The 21232-nt window shown below is 37.9% G+C and overlaps 2 protein-coding genes across 4 annotated transcripts in view; one reads left to right on the forward strand and one right to left on the reverse strand.

Annotated features, from left to right (window-relative positions):
• Positions 1 to 813, reverse strand: part of LOC106665653 — a 44623-nt gene extending 43810 nt beyond the window's left edge. For all 3 annotated transcript variants that reach the window (XM_014392237.2, XM_024229331.1, XM_014392238.2), the window contains exon 1: positions 348 to 813. In XM_014392237.2, coding sequence (XP_014247723.1) covers positions 348 to 791 — 444 coding nt within the window. In that variant the 5' untranslated portion in view covers positions 792 to 813. The remainder of the gene's footprint in view (positions 1 to 347) is intronic.
• Positions 573 to 19051, forward strand: LOC106665651 (tribbles homolog 2). Its single transcript, XM_014392230.1, has 5 exons — positions 573 to 851; positions 960 to 1325; positions 4543 to 4832; positions 15276 to 15467; positions 17809 to 19051. Exons 2-5 carry the CDS (start codon positions 1068 to 1070, stop codon positions 18038 to 18040), a joined length of 972 nt encoding a protein of 323 aa, XP_014247716.1. The 5' UTR covers positions 573 to 851; positions 960 to 1067; the 3' UTR covers positions 18041 to 19051.
• Positions 19052 to 21232: the final 2181 nt, after the last annotated feature.

The raw sequence follows: 21232 nt of genomic DNA on the forward strand, positions 1-21232 counted from the left end.
GACCACGGAAGTTCGTAAGTGTTCTGAAACACGCCAGATAGACAAATCCAGTAAAAATCGGAAACGTACTAATCACTGAAATTACTGGGCCATCTCGTTTGTCGCGTACTCTCTGATGCAGGAATAATTACCCTAGTTTAAATAATATATGTTTTTCTTGGGGAATTCAAATTTATCTTTGATAGTTGACCTGTTACAAAACAACAGCCGGATCAGCTACTGAAGTTCATAAGCGTTCTAAAACACGTCTGTAAAGACCTGATAGATTTTTCTTTGAGAAATTTGGATAAATTTTTGGTTTTTGTGCGTAAAGTGTATTAGTTCCATATGATTCTTTTTCTACGTACCAGCGATGACATTAAAATGCGCCAATTTGGCGGAAAAGATGCCGAGGCGGATAATAGCGGGATGCAGGTCGCGGGTGGCGGGCGATTGGTAAAAGGAAGGGCGTTAGCACCACATCCGGCGGAAGGCGTATCGACCGGCTGCCGGCAGAGGGCGCCCCAGGTCGATAGTAGTCCGCCTTGCAGTGGTGGTGGGAGTCGATGAAGAGAGCGGGCAGTTGTCGGTCTGGGTCGGTCTAGCAGACGACAATTCGGTTTGAGATGGCCTCGAAGTTCGTGTCTTGTTCTGTGGTTTGTTTCTGAAGGGGCTCCGCCGTCAAGGATCTCCGCCCCAACGGATCCTAGGAAAGGTTCACAACACAAGAGGAACAGCCCTACAGAAACAACGCACAAGACAAGGACGTAATTCGGCTCGGATTTGGACTTCTCTCCCCAGCAAGTTTTCATTTTCCACCCCAACGAATCAAACTTTTTAAATGTCTCTCTCCATCCGGCGTTTTTTGGAAAGTAAGGGCAAGACAATTCCGGCTGTTGGATATTCTCAACCTGGCCCCCTGGATCTGGGGATCAATACACCGACGCAGTCGCATTGAAATTCCCTATTTTGTGTTCCAGGTGACACCGGCGTGCCAAAGGAGGGAGTGTGAATAGTGCGCGTTTTGAAAAAATATAATTTTTTTTTCGAAAAAAATATTTTGTGTTCCCTTCGAGTGAAAGAGTGCGATGCAAGTTGAACGCGGAATCGATGTGCCAGTGGACGAGGTGCCGTTGAAGAAGGTTCGTGGGGATGTCTGCCCCGAAGAAAACTCACCCCAGGCGCCTCAGGTCGTGCCCCCGGCGTCTCACCACCCCCGGCAGGAGAAGACCCAGGCACCAGTGGCATCTCTCCTCGCCAACAAGTACATCCTTATCAATCCCATCGAGGGCTGCCCGCTCCACAAATGTTTGGACGTCGTCAACGACCAGGAATATGTTTGCCGGGTAAGCCCCTTTTTTTAAACAATTTTTTTTTTTAACCCTTAGCCATATAAAACAAAAAATCAAACCAGCGATTACATTCTTTTCAAACGTTCGTTAAACAATTTAACCAATAACCGATAAAATGATGTTCCAAATAATTTTCTTCACAAAGATATAATTTTTGCAATCCATTTTGATATAATGAAAAAAGCGTGACTCTGCTAGTTACATGACGATTATCAGTTAGTACATGACACATTAAATTTATTGTTTTGGTGAAAGCTTAGTTTCAGCGATGTCACCATAGCCAATAAAAGCGTTACAGGGTCGATTTTACTCTAGAAAACCAGTTTTCTCAAAATTATGAAATACGTGATGTTCCAGTTAACGCGTCAAATGTTTGTTTTCAAATTTCAAGAAAGGCCGATGGGGTTAAATCGTTACATTTCGAAATAGGACTAGTCATAAAAAATAACCGTTAGCCATTAAGGCCTAAGACGCTTTGCTACCTGCGCCGGCATATCTTTTTGTAGCTTTTTTTAAAATATAAATTACCCGGCAAATATTAAAAACGAAAGCTAACCATCTTAACGTAACAAACCTGGAAAAGGGTTTTCCTGATTCACCGGCTTACTCCACTATTTTACAAATTGCAAAACGGCGTTCCAAGGCATGTTACGTACGATTTGTGCAAGTCTAGCCCCGGCCTGTTGATATTACATGTCTTTAAAATAAACAGTTGCAAAATGGGCAATCTCCGTCAGACTCACACATCCGAGTGTCATTTTCTTAACAGTTTTCCCTCGGATTATTCAGCCGGAGCTAACATGTAACAATCATGTTTTCTATCCAATACTGATAGACGGTAAATCAGTATTTGCGCGTAATATTCAAAGAAGAAAAATTGTAGTAACAGATTCTCTTCGGTTTATGCTAACAATGCACCTGCTGACAACCCAGGGCAATTATTTTAAACGATTGGTTCTGAATACTGAAAATTCAGACTTACGCCCTTATAAGACCAGGCACAAAGAAAACCTCACGGTCAAGCCTTTCCGTCACTTCCGCTTCTGCATGCATGTAGCTTGAACACAAAGAAATTGGGCTTTTTGAAGATTTGGGATTAAATTTCTTCTGGTGTTTTTAGTTCATTTTAAGTAATCAGAAACAGTTGTTTAAAGTAATTGCTCTGAGTTGTCAGCAGGTGTAATGTTACGGTTATAAGCTGGAGAGAATACGTTGAAGCTTATAGCAACGAAATTAAACGGGCCGGATATGGCCAATTGTACATTTCAAACCATTTTTTTTCCAAAACCATTTAATACAGAAATAACGTTTGGCCCTAAGCGTTTGAATTTTTTCGAGCCCGAAAACGCTACTTTTGCGTTCTTACTGCATATAAGCAGAAATCCTTGGATATAATTAAATATGTCAATGGCCTAATAATAGAATCGCTTATTTATAGCCGAGGTAATTTTTCTAATATTGAATAATGGAAACTTAACTAAATGCCTTCCAGATATTTTTTTATACTGTCCCTAATACACAAGGGAAAATCCAAACTTTCAATTCAAAACTCGGTATCATTTCAAGTGTACCGGATTTTCGCTCGCTGTCGGTTTTTTTTTCCTATATAATTTTACGATACTTTGCACATGGTTATAGAAATATTGCTAAATAATTTTGATTTATTTTGCGTCGACGCATTGTGTGAGTTTCTCGCTGGGTGTCATTTAAGGTTACGTGGTGCTCTTTCCTCGCGAAATTTGCGCGTCGACCTTGGGTCCCAGACAATGGGGCGGATATACTGTTCTCATCTGTTGGGTCAAAAATCAAAAAGAACAGGATGAAAAATATATTTATCGGCTTGTTTCGATCATACGTGGAAATTGCACATGAAGAACACATCTCCCCTTCTTTGCACAAAAATTAACAAATATAACGCAATTCCGTGAGCGGTTGGGTCGGACGGTGAAAAGTCTCCAGTAGCACCCTTGAACGGAATCGGTTCACCTTGGAGCGACCTTTGTGATACAAAACCACCCTGAAATCGTGTAATTCAGGCTAGAAACTTGTCCATCTACAGGAAAACAGGCTGCGTTCAAGGACCGTTAAATTATTCGACTCGTCCTATTACGTCGCCAATCGAAAACTGACCGTTGGCGAATTTCACTCCAATCCGATCCAAGACAGGCACCCTCAAATTAAAAAATTCTCAGGGCGCATTCTGGTTTACTATAAAATTTTGATTACAACTTTATTTTGCCTTTCCTCCAAATGTTCCATTTATACTGCGATAAATCCTAAGCTATGCCGTTCGTTTATCCAAGGATTAGACTTTTACAATTGTAATCCAATAAAGTTTCCAATCCCACGGCATTATTGAATTTCTTTGTCAGTTTTTTTTTTCATAAATAATCCACTATTTCCTGGTTCAAAGATTCTTATATCGTGCCTGGTTTCTTCTATTGACTCTAGCCCATCTGTTGAAATAACTGTATTTTGTCAATAGATTGAACACGTCAGCTTTTAAAAGAAGCCGTAAAGAAAGCATCCAGCCTGATTTAACAACGGGACGAAAATATAAATCAGAAGGACACTAGAGCGCAGATAGTTTCAAGGCAATTTGGCAAATTCCCTAATAGATTATTTTCTTTTATCAGTCCAACTGACTAAGCCGTTTCTTACATTGATAAATTAAGTTTAATGATACATTCGGTTGTATGTGTAATATAATCCTAAAAAAGAATATTATGTTCTATGTTTGTAATCCTTGTTAACCTGTGCCTATTTTTTTGTACTGGGCGATTTCTAATCAAATTCATGTTTGACTAGCTGGTCCATTAGTATGTTGAAGATAAGAGCCGAGAATTTGCACCTGATCCCCACCCAGTCCTTGACAAGGGTCAGTAGCTCTTGCAGACAGACAAAGGCGCATCCCCCTCTACGCTCTCTTTGATACCCTTGAACGCCCGAACTAACGTCGGCCCATAAGAAGAGATTTAACTCCACATTGTCATTTTAAAATTTCTTTCTTCCAGAAAAGAGGCAAAAAGTTATAGCTGGAGATATGGGGAAAACGTTCTTGAAACGGGCCCAAATCCACGTGCTAACGGAAAAAACGTCCTTGATTAATCCTTTCCATGTTCCTTTAAACCGCTCTAAAGGATCAGAACAAAAGATACTCTTTTACTTTGTTTTTTACCCGGATGTATTTTAATTTGTTCATTGTTTTCAGGTGATAAGCAGGGGTTGCACGCCCCTCATGTCGGCCCATTTTCGGCTCGACGGCCACCCGAGGATCAACCCCCTTCACGAGGTAGTTCTCGGCAACGAAAACATGTACCTCGTCTTCCCCTCGTCCTACGGCGATCTCCACACCCACGTCCGCCTGAAGAAGCGACTACGGGAATCGGAAGCGAAACGTCTCTTCAGGCAGGTGGCGGAGACCGTCAAGGAATGTCACGAACAGGGTGTCGTACTCAGAGATCTCAAGTTGCGGAAGTTCGTCTTCTCCAACCCTCAAAGGTATGTCCGATTATATACTGAATTAAATAAAAATGTGAGACACGGTTTTTGAAACGGCGAAAATTCTTGACATCTTCCTACTTTGCCCATATCGCTTGTTAACCACGTCTTTAAAGTCTAATCCTTCGTTTCCCTTATCGTTCGTACACTTAATAAAAAAAAAAATTAACACTAAAACCGTTGGAATTCAAGACCACAAAATCCTCCTTGTACGGTTTTTTCTTCAAATTGGTACCTTTCCGCTGCATTCGAACGGCGCAGATAATCCGGAAGGTACCGCAGCCCCGAGTTCAAGGCCGAGGACCTAGTGTTACCTCATAGCCTCGCCGTAGAGTCGACTCGACTTGTTTGCCTATTCGCCTTTTGCGCCACAGGAATTCCTCTGGCTTCTTGGGCATTATTCTTTTACAAGATTAACTTCCAACATCTGTTCAATTCCTAATTCGACTCTTACAAGTCTGGGACAAATGTTAAGTTGTCGAAATGGATGATACATCGTCTAACATTTTTAACGTTATAAAATAATTTTGCAGAGACTTTTAAATTCAAACTACCCATACTTGCATTGTTCATAATTAATGTCCCAACAGTGATGTTTTTAATTTTTGCAACGAGTTAAGCAAGAAATTGCTAAATTAGCCGTCTTTTGCCAGCGATGAGTTAAATTGCTGCAGCAATTACATAAATGGTTCAGTAATATAAGGTTGCATTATGTACCCTTCGAATATTGAGTTTATAAATAATCGATATAAAAATTACGAAACGTGGCTAGGCGTTGGACCTTGAAAGTCAAATGTTATTTATGAAACCAATAAAATCCCAGTTAGCTTTCAAAAACGGCGCAAATAGACTCGTCGAAGGATCACTCACTCAAAACAATTTCCGAAAAAGATTGAAAGTATGGCCAGTTTTTAGGGAAAACAGAGCAAGGCCGAGGAGCAAGGTCCCCATTCCATTATAAAGAGTTATAAACAAAATATTTTTGTTACAATTACTATTATTCGGTTTAGTTCCGATGGTTTGTGGTGAAAGAAGGCGCGGGAGTCGGTAGTCCCTAAGGGCAAGCCCTTCGAAGCCCTGGGAGATGAGAATAGCTGAGCGTGTAGCAAGCCCTCTTGCCTCACACTCTTGTGTTGCAACCTGGCGAAGGTTCCTCACAGTGATGAAACTCATCCTTACCTAAAAACTATTACCATTTGTCGACCGGGCCATATTTCAACAGGACACGTGTAAAACAACGATAAACGAAACAATTCGAGAGAAGGCGTTGACACGAAATTATAGGTCGATCTCGTTTTTCTATTATAGGATTTACTCATTTCACTAGTTATTTAGAGCGCGTTTATTATTTGTTAAAGAACAGGAAGATAGATAGAGTAACAAGAAGAACAATTCAATTGAAACTGTTCATCCTATAATTAAAAAGAAGCCTGTAAATTTTCAAAAATAATTTAAAGTTGATATAAATACTACTATATGTTACACTTTTTTTAAAATAAATTCATCTAGACATCCCTCTTCTACACAAGATTCACTTATGTCACAAAACCATATATCAACAATTGAAAAATGGAGCAATCTTTAAAACACAAAGTTTAACACCTCAAAGTCACATCACAATTACACTCCCATCGTGAGATTTGTCCTAGCATATACTTATACAATGAACCTGTTCCTCAATCCGACAAAGTTAACTATTTAGGAGACCTACATTTGATGGAAGACCAACTTGGAATTCACACACGATTTAAAAAAAAAGAAAAAAAACGCACTCAACAAACTATTTAAAATGCTTTATTACGTACCTATTACCTCAGCCGACAATCAAAATTACCATTAAAATCATACCTATGTATCTACACATACCTCTTCAAATCTATTTTTATGTAAGGATGCCGTGCTTAAGGATCGGTCAAATATTCCAATTTTCCAGCCAAAATTTTAAGAATTATTGTTTCTGCCCTTTTTACGTAAACGATAATACCCTTCACAGAGATCTTCACATACCAACAGTTTTTTCATCCATCAAAACATATTACAGAAGTTTTTAATAGTAAATTACAAAATCACTTTTACACACAAATACGATTACTCCATTCCTAACAATTATCACGTAAACGTCTGAAACTGAAAATTAAGCAACCACAATAATATCCCAAATTGATTTGTAAGTTTTTAGTGATTCGGTAGATTGGCTCAAATGATGTATTTATTTTATATTCGTGTGATTTCTCTCCCACTCCCCCTCTCTTACTCTCTCCCTCCCTCTCTCTCTCTCTCTCTCACTCTCTCTCTCTCTCTCTCTCTCTCTCTCTCACACACACACACACACACACACACACACACACACACACACAAATATGAATATTGTTTTAGAACTACAATAAAATAACTAATCTCAAGTTCCTTTTAAACTTTAAATATTTTGTAGATTCGCATTTTAAGTAGTAAAAATAATGAAATTGGACATTGGTCTCATGGACGCACACAAAAATCCGTGTGGTCCCAATTTACCCAATCAACAGTACACGTGGACAAAGCTTATGTAAAATAGACATGATTTTATAACGAAATCTGCTTTGACAAAAAAATCCTTGACTCAATCTGGGTCGAATATAAAATCATACTATGAGGGTTTAATCTTATGAATTGCTAAACTTGATGAAGAAATTGGCTCGTTTTGGAAGTTCTGATAAACTTGGGCAATCGCCCCTGCTGGCTCTGGGGCGTTGGGCAAAGGAAACGGCAAAACGCTCCTTAGTCTTATTTCCTGAAGGTACATTTGACTCGTTTATTTGGTGGGGAAAGATTGGTCATAGAGAAGGGACTGTGTAACAGTCTTCGGCGGATTGGGGAACCGCTCGAGGTTTTGACACAGTCAAAGGCCAAAGACAAATAGCACAAGGCCTCGGCCTCAACTATTGTCTGTCTTTTACGCAAATCTTTCAAGGGCTCCAGAGCACACCTTTAAACTCTTAAATTTCTCATATGTACATTTCAAAATTATCGTCACGTTTCCTATCGTTAACTCTCGGGAAGACATACAATTTGTATACTCAAAACAAACACTGATATCGATATAGGGTTTATTTAGGTTTCATCCGGGAATTATTCGAGCTCGATCTGTCAAAAACTTACAAAAGGCTCTTGAAGAAAGACTTCTCTCGTGCGAGCCTTTCTCCTACCGAGTAGAAAGCAGATAGAGAAATTTAAAGAAAGGGGTCAGAAGAGGTCGTGGGCGAGTCGAAAGCATCCGGCTCGGACAAGAAAAAGCCTTTTAACACCGTTAAAAACTTAAAGGGGCCTTTTAAAAAGGACCTGTGATTAAATTATTTTTTTCAATTTCCACTTTGCCATCATAGTAACATCAAAATTTGCCGTAAACAATATAGTTGAGTTAAAAAGAATTATGGCTTATTAAGTTTTTTTTAATACTTTTTTTAAATAATACCTTATTCTTCAATGGTAATGACGAAGTTCGTTTTTTAAAAATACATATTCGTTTTGCATTTCGTTTCTGGTCAACAAAGTCATTAATACAAAAATGATAAGATAACCTTATCAGCCAAAAATCGACTATTTTTGCCTGTTGTGCGCCTTGTTACATTTCGAATAACCGACACCTTCAATTCCTGTTAGAATTTAACAAATCTCCGATCTTTTATTATTAAAGAAAGAAGAAAACCGACTTTTAAACACAGTTGACAAAACGTGAAAGCAACTGATTCAATAATGTCAAAGTAAACGTGATGCCATGAAGAACTTTTCAAGAAGAAAGAATTGTACAGAAGAATAGATATCGTTTCTTGTCATAGGAAGAAAGGGTGACGTATAAACGGAATCACTACTAGAAGTACTATATATTTATTTAAAACCACTGTAATCACGTTGTGTAGAAATTTATTAATTCGAGAGTGTTCAGCGAAAATAAAAAACTGTTCTATCAGAGATCCTTCTAAAGAGGATTTTTTAAAGCCTTAAACTAGATTTTCGTTCAGTAAATTATATTAATCTTTAAAGGTTTTTTAAAAGGACGAAGACAAATCGGATTGTGTATGTATTATTAAGATGAGGTCGAGAAAGCCAGTTTTGTGAGCCTACCCCACTCGGAATGTGGCTGCACCCCGTTTGACGGGTTTCGTCTGGACTCTCCCGGTACGCCGACCCCCCTTTCTTATCTTATCAGCAAGGTCAGAAAGTAAGGTCATGGCGCAGGTGGTGGCTAGCTACCTTCGCCTACGCTAGAAAACTGGGAAGAGGCCAACAATAAAAACCCCTTTGTTGTTTTGTAAGGGCAGGACGTGCGACAGGGGGACAAAACGTCCTGGGGGTATTCAGCCCTCTCCTACCCCATTTCGTATCACAATGGTTAACGTATTTCGGGGGCGGAAAATCCTCCTACCTGGGCAACTTTAAAGAGTTTTCTCAGATTCAAGCTTCCTCCCACACAACCCCATTGTGAGCTCGCGACCGTTAAAACCTTCAGGATTTCTGCTCGTTACAATGGGTTTTGCTTCTTTTCCATCTCCAGGTTGTATACATCTATGTATCACCTGCTCGTCTGCCCTGAAGACAAATTCAGGTAGAGTACTATCTCTCCAGCCTATTCGGTTAAACGCGATGATACAAGTTGACCGTTTCCAATCATTGTCTACCTAGGAAAAGATCGCAAACCACAGGTTCAATACATCTGTCCAAAGTCCAGTATACAAAAAATTCAAGGGATCGAAAAGAAAAATTTCCGCAAGGGATCAAATATTATTTAACCTAAGTAAAGCGTAAGGAATTTTCATTACAGGAAATGGTTTACGTGACAACCTGATAGTAGAGAAGATTTTATGCCGTTTCGTCTTCTTTATATACAATTCTATTGTGAATATTCGAAACTCCGATCGAAATTACGGCCGCGCCCACCCACGGATTTTTGTTCTTGATGACTTAAACGAAACCCTGATCTCAAATTTATTCGAAAAATTATCAAAAGTGTAAATTATTAATCGTGAGAACGATAAGTAATTGAAATATAGGGTGGGGGAATGGCGAGGACCGACGCCGAAATTCAAACTTCGTAAGACCCTTCGGCGTCGTGTAGTCAGTCTCTAGTTGCAGTTACAGTTACATTTTTGCTTATTTTTTGTTACATTAATCAGTGGACTGTGATTAACCACATATCTGTTATATTGGGTATTATATTGTTGTATTTATTTATTTTACATTATATTCGGCCATCGGTGGCATTTTGTCTAAAGACTCAATGCTGATGAATCCAAGACTGTCAAAGGACAAAATTGGCCTGTGATGAGGATTATTACTATGAGATTGATGTGATTACAATCTTGTTTGCATGTATTAGCTTCTGAGGCTGAAAAAATGATGATAAGCTGTAGGCTCGAAATCCGAAGCGTTGAAAACAAGTTACTGTTAGTAGGAACTATCCTTTTAAAAAGATTGAACAACACACTCACTCCACCATTTATTTTTTATGTCAAAGGACTCAGTTTGCTTGCTTTCGACTTGTTTCTCGCAATACGTTATCCCACGTTCATAAATCATCTCGTTCCATGATTCTGACCGTAGAATGGGGCTATTGTCCCATCAGGCCACTAGTTTATTATATTTAAAGAAACTAAATTAATTTTTGTCGGTAGTTAAAATTTTTTAATTTTAATAACGGTTATGAAAAACAAAAATTTAATTACACAACTCCATATATTTGTAAGTTTTGGAAAGGATGGAAGGAGAAAGAAACTGACGGGTATGAATGAAAAAGGGGGTAAATCAAAACCGTTGGACGCATCACCTGCGAGTCAACATCTGTCTCACCTGGTGGCGGAAAACCTGTCCTTTCACAACCATCTGTGCCACCTTCGCCCGCTGAAAGAACAAAGTCCCGGCTCTCGTCGTTTTCCATGCCGGATCCCGGGCGTCCTAAGGTCGCGAATTCCTCGAGTTCGTTGCCCGGCCGTTGAGCCTACCGGGCCGAAGAACAAAGAAGCTCGCGAATCCGTGATGGAGAAGAGGGAGAGGACGCATCACGGAGAGGGAGGTCACTCCCACCTCGGCCAAACCCTTGCAGAAACCAGATTCTTGTCCGGTTTATATTCATCTCACCGGCTAGACTAATCTTCAAAAATCCAACTATAGATTAATTTATACAACATGAACTAAGTTATGAAGATACGTGCTGATCACCTCTAAAAAGAAAATACACTAATAATCTATCACACTTCAACCATAACTAATTATATATATTAACCAGAAATCAGAGACCAGCGTCGTAAAACATGCTACATTTCTATCAATTAGCAGAAACTAAAGAAAATAAAAGTCAGATACTGGCCATTGCCCACACCAAAAAAAAAAATGGAAAAACAGACAAAAACCTCAGACCAGAGAGACTTCCGAGCAGCTTCCTCGAGAAGGCGAATTTCACTCCTAAGAAGTAAAGAGAAACCGCGAAAAGTGCTAAAATAACACAAGGTGTGCAATTTTCGACGTTTGCAAATAAAGCGTCAATTCCACAACGGGTCTTAGGTCGCTGTGGAAGCAAGGGAGACTGATCGATCACCAGTGGTCCCGTTGGATAAAAAAAAATTTGTTTTACATTTATTTGATATTTACTATTACTAAAGTAATTAAGGTATTAAGTAAATATATTGAATTTGTCATTTGAGTCTGTTATAGGAGAAGTTGCCCAGTAGCAAGTTTCACTGAAACTTTTTCAATCTTCACTCAAAGAGGTGTCGAGGTTGGATAAAAGAAATAAAAAATCGTCTGATGTTAAATATAGATAGCACGATATTTAGAAACTCTTTTACCAATTTGTATTAAGAATCAGTCAAAAACAGAACTTCGGGTTCTAGTATCTTCAATGGTGAGTCAGGAGTAAAGGAGGGTGAGGCAAGACGTTCCACTAAAGCTTGGATAGGCAGACCAGGATGATAAGGAACAACATAATGCAGATATATTTTTTTCCATAAAGCAATTATCGATCAAGCTTAACCTATGGTTTTAAAAGAAAAAATCAATCAAGGGTAAACTAAACAGCTTGGTCCGATGTTCGTGTTTGCCTGAGGTGCTGACTAAAGTGGATTGTTTTATTACAAAATTGCTTGTAAAAATTCTTTCCTTTCTTTTTCTTTTGCTTAACGCATATCAAGTTAAAAGTTGCCTTATTAGATTTTGAAAGGTAAATCTTTCGAGATTTGAGAAGTGAAGAAAGAAATATTCGCAACAACAAACTAAAACAAATTTCGTTTCTATCCGCCGTTTTGCAGAAAGCGCAACAAAGGACGAAGAAAAAGGTTATTCCTACACTGACGAAACTCCCCCTCTTCTGTTTCGATTTATCGATGGACTGATTAATATATGCGAAACTATCTCTTTCTGCAAATGAGACTCTCAAGGCTTGTTAGAATGCAATCACGGCTCAGAGTGAGCAAACTCAAGTTAGATGGCTGAATTTCATTAACATGTTGGCAAGAGGAGAGTGTGGCAAGAGGGACCAGATATTGTGAACTGAGCTGCAATAAGGAGTTGCCGACAATTTAGCAACATGGCCAACCCACCTTCTAGTCACACTCTTTCTGACTAACTCCGACCCGACTTTCGTCACAAGTCCGTTTATGAGACTAGTCAATATTGCGGCCTTTTAACAAATCGCAGGCACATCTGTCTTCATTCCCAAGGTGGTCCGCCCATAGCAATAAAAAAAACGGCATGAAGGTCTTTATTTTATGTCTGGGCGCTGGGTCTCTCAGGTATAATCGCACAGACGATGCTCCTGCGAACTTTGCTTTTCGACTGTGAAATTTATTCATTCATCATATTCTTAAAAATGGGAATACTTAGTGCAAGACATAATTGACCTGGTAGGTTTTTTCTACAGATGATTTGTACTACTGTGTGTGGAACTAATGGCTAAAATAATCTGTCATAGACAAGATGAGATGTTTCAGAAAATGCGTTGATATTTTGTTTCTCAATAATTTTCTTATTGAGAAGAACTAATATCTGGCTTTTTATAAACGTAAAACTATCACGTTATCCAAAAAAAAAAAAAAAAAAAAAATTGGTACCGTCAAGTCAGCAAAACTCATGTTACACCTTGTACCACAAAAACGCTGTGTAACACACTTCGTATTGTGTGGGCGTTATTTTTAACGGTTTTGTTGGTATTCAATTAGAAATGGAAAAAAGCAGAGGCGGCCCAAGAGTGATAACCCGGGCGTGCAACGATAAGGGAGGGATAGAAAGCAGAGGAAAGGGCATCGAACTCTGAAGTCATCACCGAGTCACATAACCCTGATGTAGAAAGTGGCCTGGGTGTTGAAACTTCGGGACCGTTTCCGCATTTCTCCGAGCTCTCTTTACCAACACCCTCCCCGGATTTTTTCTTCGGGAATCGGTTCGGTTACGAGTCCGACGTCCCGAAAGGGGACTTACCGACCTCAGAAAAAAAAATCTGCCAACGTTTTATTCTGGATCACTTTTGAAATCGGTTCGACTCTTTCGAAACGGTTGCGTTCGCGAGGTTTTCGGGGCCGACCTTTTAGAATAATTGCACCATTGTTTTACAAGAGGGGGGGGGGTCATCGCCACTTCGCGGATTCTCGCTGACGACGCTGCAGGAGTCCGATGATCTCTTTTTCTCTTGTTTCGGCATCATTAGGTAACGCCGGATTAGGATAATTATATAAACAAACCGATTAAACGGAATGTGTCACAGATCTCTTTTAAGCTCGAGTAAAAGGAGGTGAAGACGTTTTCCCATCGCTCATCCTCACTGTCCTTCCGATAGTCTTTCAGACCATTGATTAGATAAATCAATACAAATGGAACTCGGATTTTATTGAATCCAGCATGATGAAACGTGTTTTAAGTCTCCTGTGAGATTTCTTCTAGAATTCTATGGGGGTAATAAACCTTTAGCTTGGATGTCTACGTCTGTCCGACTCGTCTTTGCTTTTCCCCACTTTCAGTGGTTCTGTTGGTGCCTCACCCTGCTGAACTGAAGTCCCATGGGTATAGTTGCAAATATTTCAAAATAAGTAGCATGTCTAGAGCACCTAAAGCTAAAGGCACTATTGTATTCAGTTCCAGAATGAATTATTATTTGGAAATCGTGAGATGTGGTCTTTTGTGATTTAGGTTTAGAAAAACATTTTCTTTATTGTGCCAAAGTTTCGATCTTTATTTAGATCTTCAAGGCCTGGGGCTTCTCACGATCTCCAAATAATCATTAATTAACGGCCACTAAATACTGGACAATTCAAAATTAATATTATTGAGATTTCTATCTTTATTTCGTGTTATGTCGTCATTGTCGAATGTAGTATACTTTACAAAGGCAATGACTCGACTTGGGCCGATAGATAATAGACTCCTGCCTCTTTACCAATGGATTACCGTAAGGAGCAACGCACTGGAAAGTGGCTCGAATTGTTGTGTAACTTGCTAAAAACTGCAGTGCACACGGGGAGCATTATATAAAAATAATGTATAGTATAATTGTTAGGTAACTAAAGAAAGCAGACTTTCATCGCAAAGTTGGGCATCAGGAAAATACCCATGAGGTGGGAAAATAAATCAACAATAAATAGATGTAACAGTGATTCTCTATTGCACTTTTCCTAAGACTGGTGTTAAAGAAAAATCAGTCGATTATGTTCAGGCGTTGTGTTTATGCTTCTAATATTTCGGATTTGTCATTTTAGATGTCTTTTGTTACTAAATTTTAGTTTTTGCCTATTATTGTGACTGATAAGGTAAAATTACATCTACGAAGATTTTCACGTTTCGTTTTTTATTATAATCTTTGTGTCTTACTGGTATATTTTTTCATCTTGAGAGAAAGTGAATTGTTTTAACCCAAAAGCACTTTCTTTTCTTTCTTTCTTCTTTTTTTAAATTTAATAAGCCAGCTTTCTATGATAGAAAGTAGGTTTAGGGAATCTTCGAAGCGGCCCGAGGTCCGGTGTTATAGGGCGAGGAAATGTTGCAATACGAAACTTCCGCTGGATGAGAGGTCGCTAGCCTCTATAAAAGACAATAGGGCCTGATGAAACCCGGAGTCGTCGCAGTGTACCCGTTTCAAGGGAAAAAAGAATTAAAAATACAAATCGTATTTTTCAAAAGCTTTTGTAATCAATAAGTCCGCCTTTGTCTTTTCCATTGTTCGCACAAAAGACGGCAGATTATGCAAATTCTTTCGTTTTCCACAAGTTTCAATACGGATTTCAAACCGGACCGTTGTACCATATAGGGCGCCCTGTTCTCCGATGTCAAACTTACCCAGGAGGCTACGTTGCACCAGAAGACTTAAGTAACAGATAACTGACGCAAGTAGCTCGGGATTTCGTGTCTCACCTTCTCATTTACAAATATCCAGTCGACCTCTTATTTAACTCCAAAAGCTCAAAACAATTTTCTCGTTTGTTTCAGGACTGAATTAAAGCTGGAAAATTTGGAGGATGCTGTCGTCCTGGAAGACGGCGAAGATGACATCCTCCAGGACAAAAGGGGTTGCCCCGCCTACGTCAGCCCCGAAATCCTTAAAAGCCACGCTAGGTACTCCGGTAGAGCGGCGGACATGTGGTCCCTAGGGGTCATACTGTACACCATGTTAGTAGGAAGGTCAGTATCCATCATAAATCACTCAACTGTGTCTTGAGCGCGTTTCACGCTTCGAGCATTTTATTTATGGCAACAAGCGAAGCTTTTCATTAAAAAGGCATTTTACTGTCGCGGAACACTTCTTTAAAAATGAAAGCAAACTGACTTAAATTTACAACTGTTGGACTCGATTTTCCTAAAGGTTTTGAGGTAACGTCATTTTTTTCTTTACATAAAAAATGTCTGTCAATTAAATCAAATCTATAAAAAGAAAAAGGACAACATTAACGTAGGAATGAAAAATTTCCTTTATCGTTTATTACTACCGTGATCGTTGTATAACCATAAGAGATTTGATGTCGCAGGATTAATTGGCTAGTATTAAATAAAACCACCATAACTTTCGTCAAAATCGCTAACTACTATTTCGATTATGGGACTTGATATTTGTTCGATTTGACAATTTTGGGTCTTAATATTTATTCGATTTTGAGGTTTGACATTTTTTTCGATCAGACGATGTTAAAGTTAATATCTATTCGATTTGTCAATTTTGGGTCTATCTGTCCATTGTTGGACTTAAATTTGTCCGGTTTGTCGATTAAGGGATTTCATATTTGTTCTATTTATCGATTATAGAACTTAATATTTGTTATTTTTTACTCTTCTTTTTCGGTTTTTACCTTTTTATATTTCTTGGGTTTTCAGGTATAGACGACCATCAGACTCATTTTCTTTGAAAGAAAGTTCCAGAAAAGAAACCCAAGAAATATTAATGTTTGTTTGATCTATTGTAGGGCTTAATATTTGTTTTATCTGTCAATTATGTGACTTAATGTTTGTTCAATTTGTCGATTATGGATCTTAATATTTTTTCGACTTGTGGATTATGTAATTCTGAATCAGCTGATTGGCGAAGCTGTTTTATTTTTGTACATTTCACTGTTTTGATTGAAATACTTGATAATTGTTTACTTTACTGTCTGTGTTCGTGCGTGTGTATGTGTTTTAGACAATATTTCTCCATTATAGAAATACTTCATTAGCGGATTCAAGGAGCTTGTTTTCCCCGCTGTACATGGCCCTTAATATTTGTTTGATTACTATTGTTTGTATGTGTAATAATATTTGTCAACAATGGAAGTTCAAAATCACCTGATTCGTGAAGCTGTTTTTGTTAATATTATGAATACTTAACATTCAAAATGTTCCTATTCTGGTGCTCATTAAGTGTTCGTTTGATTGCGTCTGCGTGTTTGCGTAATACAATATTTTTCGAGAAAAGATATCCAGAATCAGCTGATTTGTGAGGCTATTTTTTCCCGTGCCTTTTATTATTTCTACCGTGACCACACTACGAATATTTTCAAAACAGTTCTTTAATTGTTTATATTGTAGCGGTGTGTGCGTGCGTGCGTGCGTGCGTGCGTGCGTGCACGTGTGTATGTGTGTGCTTGTGCTTGTGCTGTGTATATTACCCTAGGTAACATAAAAGCCGCTAAAATAAAATACACAACTTTTTATTTCTATGGATCTAAGCGTAAATACATATTTTGACACATTTAAATTGACAAAAATCTTATAATTTACGTTTTGTGCGTTAACCCAAAAAGTTGACGACGCAAAGCTGCAAGATGATTTGGGCGAATATGAAATCAGCGTAGCTCCTCTCACGAGTGATCATCGGGAATATAAACTTGTTTTTCGGATTCCACTGTAGACGCAGGCAGAGGGCCAGGGTGAAAGAGCCGACACAGGAGACGATGCCGGCCAGGAAGGAGTTGAACGGGAACGAACCAAAGACCATGCAGTAGGTCAGCTGTAGAAGCCCTGTTAGGACGGTGTAGAAAAGATAGGCGTCTATTATCATTATCGACCTGGGGTTTTTCGCGTAGTCGTTGAGTAGACACTCGAAAACGTTCAACTTTTTCGGCATCGCTTTTGTCGAAGGCATTTTATTTTACGGAGGCTTTTCAACGCTTTCGACGTCAGGACAGGCCTAAAAATAGGAGGGGAAGCCATATGACTATATCAGAGTAGCGCGGCACTGCGGGGAAAAAACACCGAACTTAGACCTATTGATACTTTGAAGTTTATTTTTGAAGTTCTGAAACAATTAAGTTACTTTGAACGAACGTCTAGTTATTTTTCACGCCGACATTGACGAATTTATTAACAAAGATCATTATTAAAACTGCATTTATAATATTTCGAGTGCGTTGTAATTTAATTGTGACGCGGTGTAAATCCACCCACTAATAGATTTGTCACACTTGAGATAAATAATTTTTATAATTATTGCATGACAGTATATTTTCTGAAATTCGAAATGTAATAAATTTCTCTCTTTATTTTTGTGCAGGTATCCTTTTAATGATGCGGAACACGCTAATCTTTTTATGAAAATCAGCCGAGGCCACTTTCTCGTTCCGGAATGCCTCTCGTCGAAGTCGAAGTGCCTGATCCGCAGTCTGCTGAGGAAGGAGCCGTCAGAAAGGCTGACGGCTTCGGACGTGCTCATCCACCCTTGGCTCACAACGGAAGAGCGGTGCTACCACTCTTCGTCCCAGGACCAAATCGTACCAGACGTTTAACTGTTCCTTTTTGGTTAAATTTTAGACTATTAACAAATATTTTGTATCGTTTTGCCCTTTGAAGAAGTTGTGAAGCGTCCCACCAACCTTGTACATTCTAAATTCTAAGGCCGGGGCCTTGTAAAAATAATTTTATCGCCCCGTAAATTTTCTTTTCTTTCGTCTTTGTGTATATAGTTGAAGAAATAATGGATGTTAGTTGTTGTTGAGGGTCTTCGGCGAGGGCCTTTTATTCCATGTATTCCTATTGAGAGAGTTTCGTTCGGTTGGATTTGTTATAAGACTGACTTAATTAAAGTAATTGCGCTCGCTACTGCGTAGTGACGCATTGTGTCAGGCAGTATAGTGCCAAAATATATTTTAACTATATTTATCATAAAATACGTAATCTAGTTCACTTCTGAATAGGTGGAACGGATGTGCGGTGTTCGGCGCGATTTTTTTAGTATTAATGTTCCTTTTTGATTACTTTGCCCTTATAGGGCTAGCGACTAAAAATAAATTGAGGTGTCCAACACTCTTCCACCCGTTCAAGACTGAACTAGAATAACTAAATGGACAAGCATTCTGGATAAGTTCTTTTTTGAAAGCTTCGCTCTCAAAACGTAGGAATAATTCGCCACATGACTGAATTGTATATAAAAGGAACTTTACCTTAATGTACTTTTTGTTTTGTAAATATCGATGTGAATACAATTCTGTTGTCTAGTTGTTGTGTTAGAAACTATAAGAGTAATTAAAAAAATGATTTGTTAATAGGAAAGTACTTAGACAATGTCGAATTCTCTGTCTTAAGTAAAAAGTAAATAAATATCCTTAATTTTTAGATACTGTTATTTATGAAAAAAAAAATCTAGACCTTTTATTACACTTTTACCACTCAAACTGTCTTTTTTATATTAAAAAAAGGTTAAAATGAAATTGAAAGTTTAACACAGATTTAAAAGTTGTCATGGATGCATATCAGGAAAAACAAAAGTTAGGAATAATAAATATGTAATAGCTATAAAAGTTTCGTTTTTTCTTAACTTCCATTGTTCAGTGTCCCCTCCTCAAAACTATTACACTGTTTAATTAAATATGCAATTATAAACAGCTTGAAAGAAAAACTATGACAAAACCAATTAAATACACTGAGAAGAAAAAAGTGCCACCCTTGTTTGTTTTTAATAAATACTTTCAATCTTTACAATTTTTTTACTGGATTTTTTTTTATATAAGTTATAGCTAAAAAAATTAAACTGAGTAGAACAATTTTATCAAGAAACAAGGAAGAACATATTCAATTCAGCTTGGTGTATTTCCTCCGATTGCATTCAACATGGCATCGATTTTATGAGGTTTTAAATGTGCTATGAAATATGTTCATACTCCTCCAACAGCGCCATTCTTAATTCCTGAAAATTCTCTGGCATCACTGGACGACTTGACTCTCTTTGACAACTCGTCGCAAAGCTGCCATAGGACTAAGTCTAGACTCAGGATTAAGTTGAGCCCTCCAGCTAGCCACTCAAAACATTGAACTGAAACCAGTTCTAAGTAGTCACCAAAGATCACAGCTGTGTGAGGCTTTGCATTGTCTTGCATAAAAATAAAACCGTCAACAATTGTAGCATGTAAGGAACAACTTCTGAGAACATATTCATTTTGTATCACGCAGATGTTGGAAAACCCTAGATGGAGTTCAAGTTTTTAGTCCAATCTTGCCCAGACCAATTGATGTGATAACTTCCAAAACTTAACTGAGCCAGTCAGAAGCTTTGGACCAGTGAAAGGCCTTCCCTCACATAATCCAGCTCCTAAAAGGCTTTTCGCCTAGTGCATAAATTGACATTAACATTACTAACTTCCTGAAGTCGTCGCTTGATCTCTACAGTGGTAGAATGTCGATTACAGAGTACATTCGAAACAATAAAATGACCATTTCTCTGAAATGTGACACGATGGCGACCTGATCCATGCCTTCTTGAGTAACATCCAATATCTTGGTAGCGATGGAAGACCCTTCGGACTTGTTCTGGAAATGTTATGCAACCAACAATGATTCTAGCCCAATCAATTTCACTTAAAACCATCACAAACAAATTTAAAAACTCAAAAATGGTACAGCTTAAAAATATCAAACCACTGGACGTTAGAAAGAAGCTTAACAGGAAAACCAACGAAGAAGAGATTGAGTATTCAAAGATTTATTTTCAAAATCCAATTGTAAGCATAAGTGGGAGATTTTATCTGTGTTATACTTACCTCTAATCCTTTAAAACGGACCAAATGTTGTAAGACAATCAATGATTGTCTATGGGATAATTAAAAATATCAAGGGTGGCCATTTTTTTGCCTCAGTATATATTGGTTTTACATTAAAAAAAATACTCTTTACAATCAACATAACCGTGTGTAATGTTGATGTGTGGTAGATTATTCGATAGGATCAAACCGTTCGCTAAAGAGAAGTAGCGTATTCTGGGAATGTTTATTTTTTTCACAAACGTTTATAGGTCGAGGTAAATATTTACCTTCTATTTCCAAAAAAAAACCTAAATCTTCTCAAAAATTTGCCGAAAGAATGTTTTATTTCTAGCTTTGGTTGCCGAGCAAGTTTTCTTTTTCTTCTAATTCTCCGTACTAACCACCCTTCGGAATCCTTGGGACCAAGTACCATAATGCATCAATTTTGATAAATTATTACCCTCAAAAACAAAAAAACGGACACTCCTATTTTGTTGTTTATTTCGAACTATGTGTATGTATTTGTATCGTCAATTAATTATAGCATATTTATTTCAATATGAACAAAATTAAAAGATCAGAAATTTATGTTTTAATTTAAAAAAATTTAATTATGATGTCTTGAAATAAAATTCACCAAAACACCGGAAAATCAGTTAATTAATGATAGAAAAATTGTTAGTTAAAATTTAATCTATCATTAGTTAATCAGCAAAATTGAAGAGTCCGTTTTTTATTATTATTATTTTTGACTGAGTATATTTTTTACATCGGATTGGTGCCATTGCCATTCTAATTTGATCGCATAGGCCAAATGAACAAATTAATTTTAAAAAATTTAAAAATTTTACACATGCCGAATTCATACATCAATTGTATTTTCTTCAATTACTGTTAAAAAAGAAATAATCACATGTTTTAATGAAAGGGTTGACAAACAGTTGAAAACGTTTATTTTGACGT

Source organism: Cimex lectularius, unplaced genomic scaffold, assembly GCF_000648675.2.
Source record: "Cimex lectularius strain Harlan isolate CLEC.00 unplaced genomic scaffold, Clec_2.1 scaffold324, whole genome shotgun sequence".
NCBI lineage: Eukaryota > Metazoa > Arthropoda > Insecta > Hemiptera > Cimicidae > Cimex > Cimex lectularius.

What these genes read in the sequence shown, in the direction of transcription:
- LOC106665651 (XM_014392230.1), top strand. Translation starts at nt 1,068, where the DNA reads ATGCAAGTTGAACGCGGAATCGATGTGCCAGTGGACGAGGTGCCGTTG. An exon ending in ACCAGGAATATGTTTGCCGG is followed by an intron (nt 1,326 to 4,542) that starts GTAAGCCCCTTT and finishes CATTGTTTTCAG; the next exon opens with GTGATAAGCAGGGGTTGCAC. An exon ending in GTCTTCTCCAACCCTCAAAG is followed by an intron (nt 4,833 to 15,275) that starts GTATGTCCGATT and finishes CGTTTGTTTCAG; the next exon opens with GACTGAATTAAAGCTGGAAA.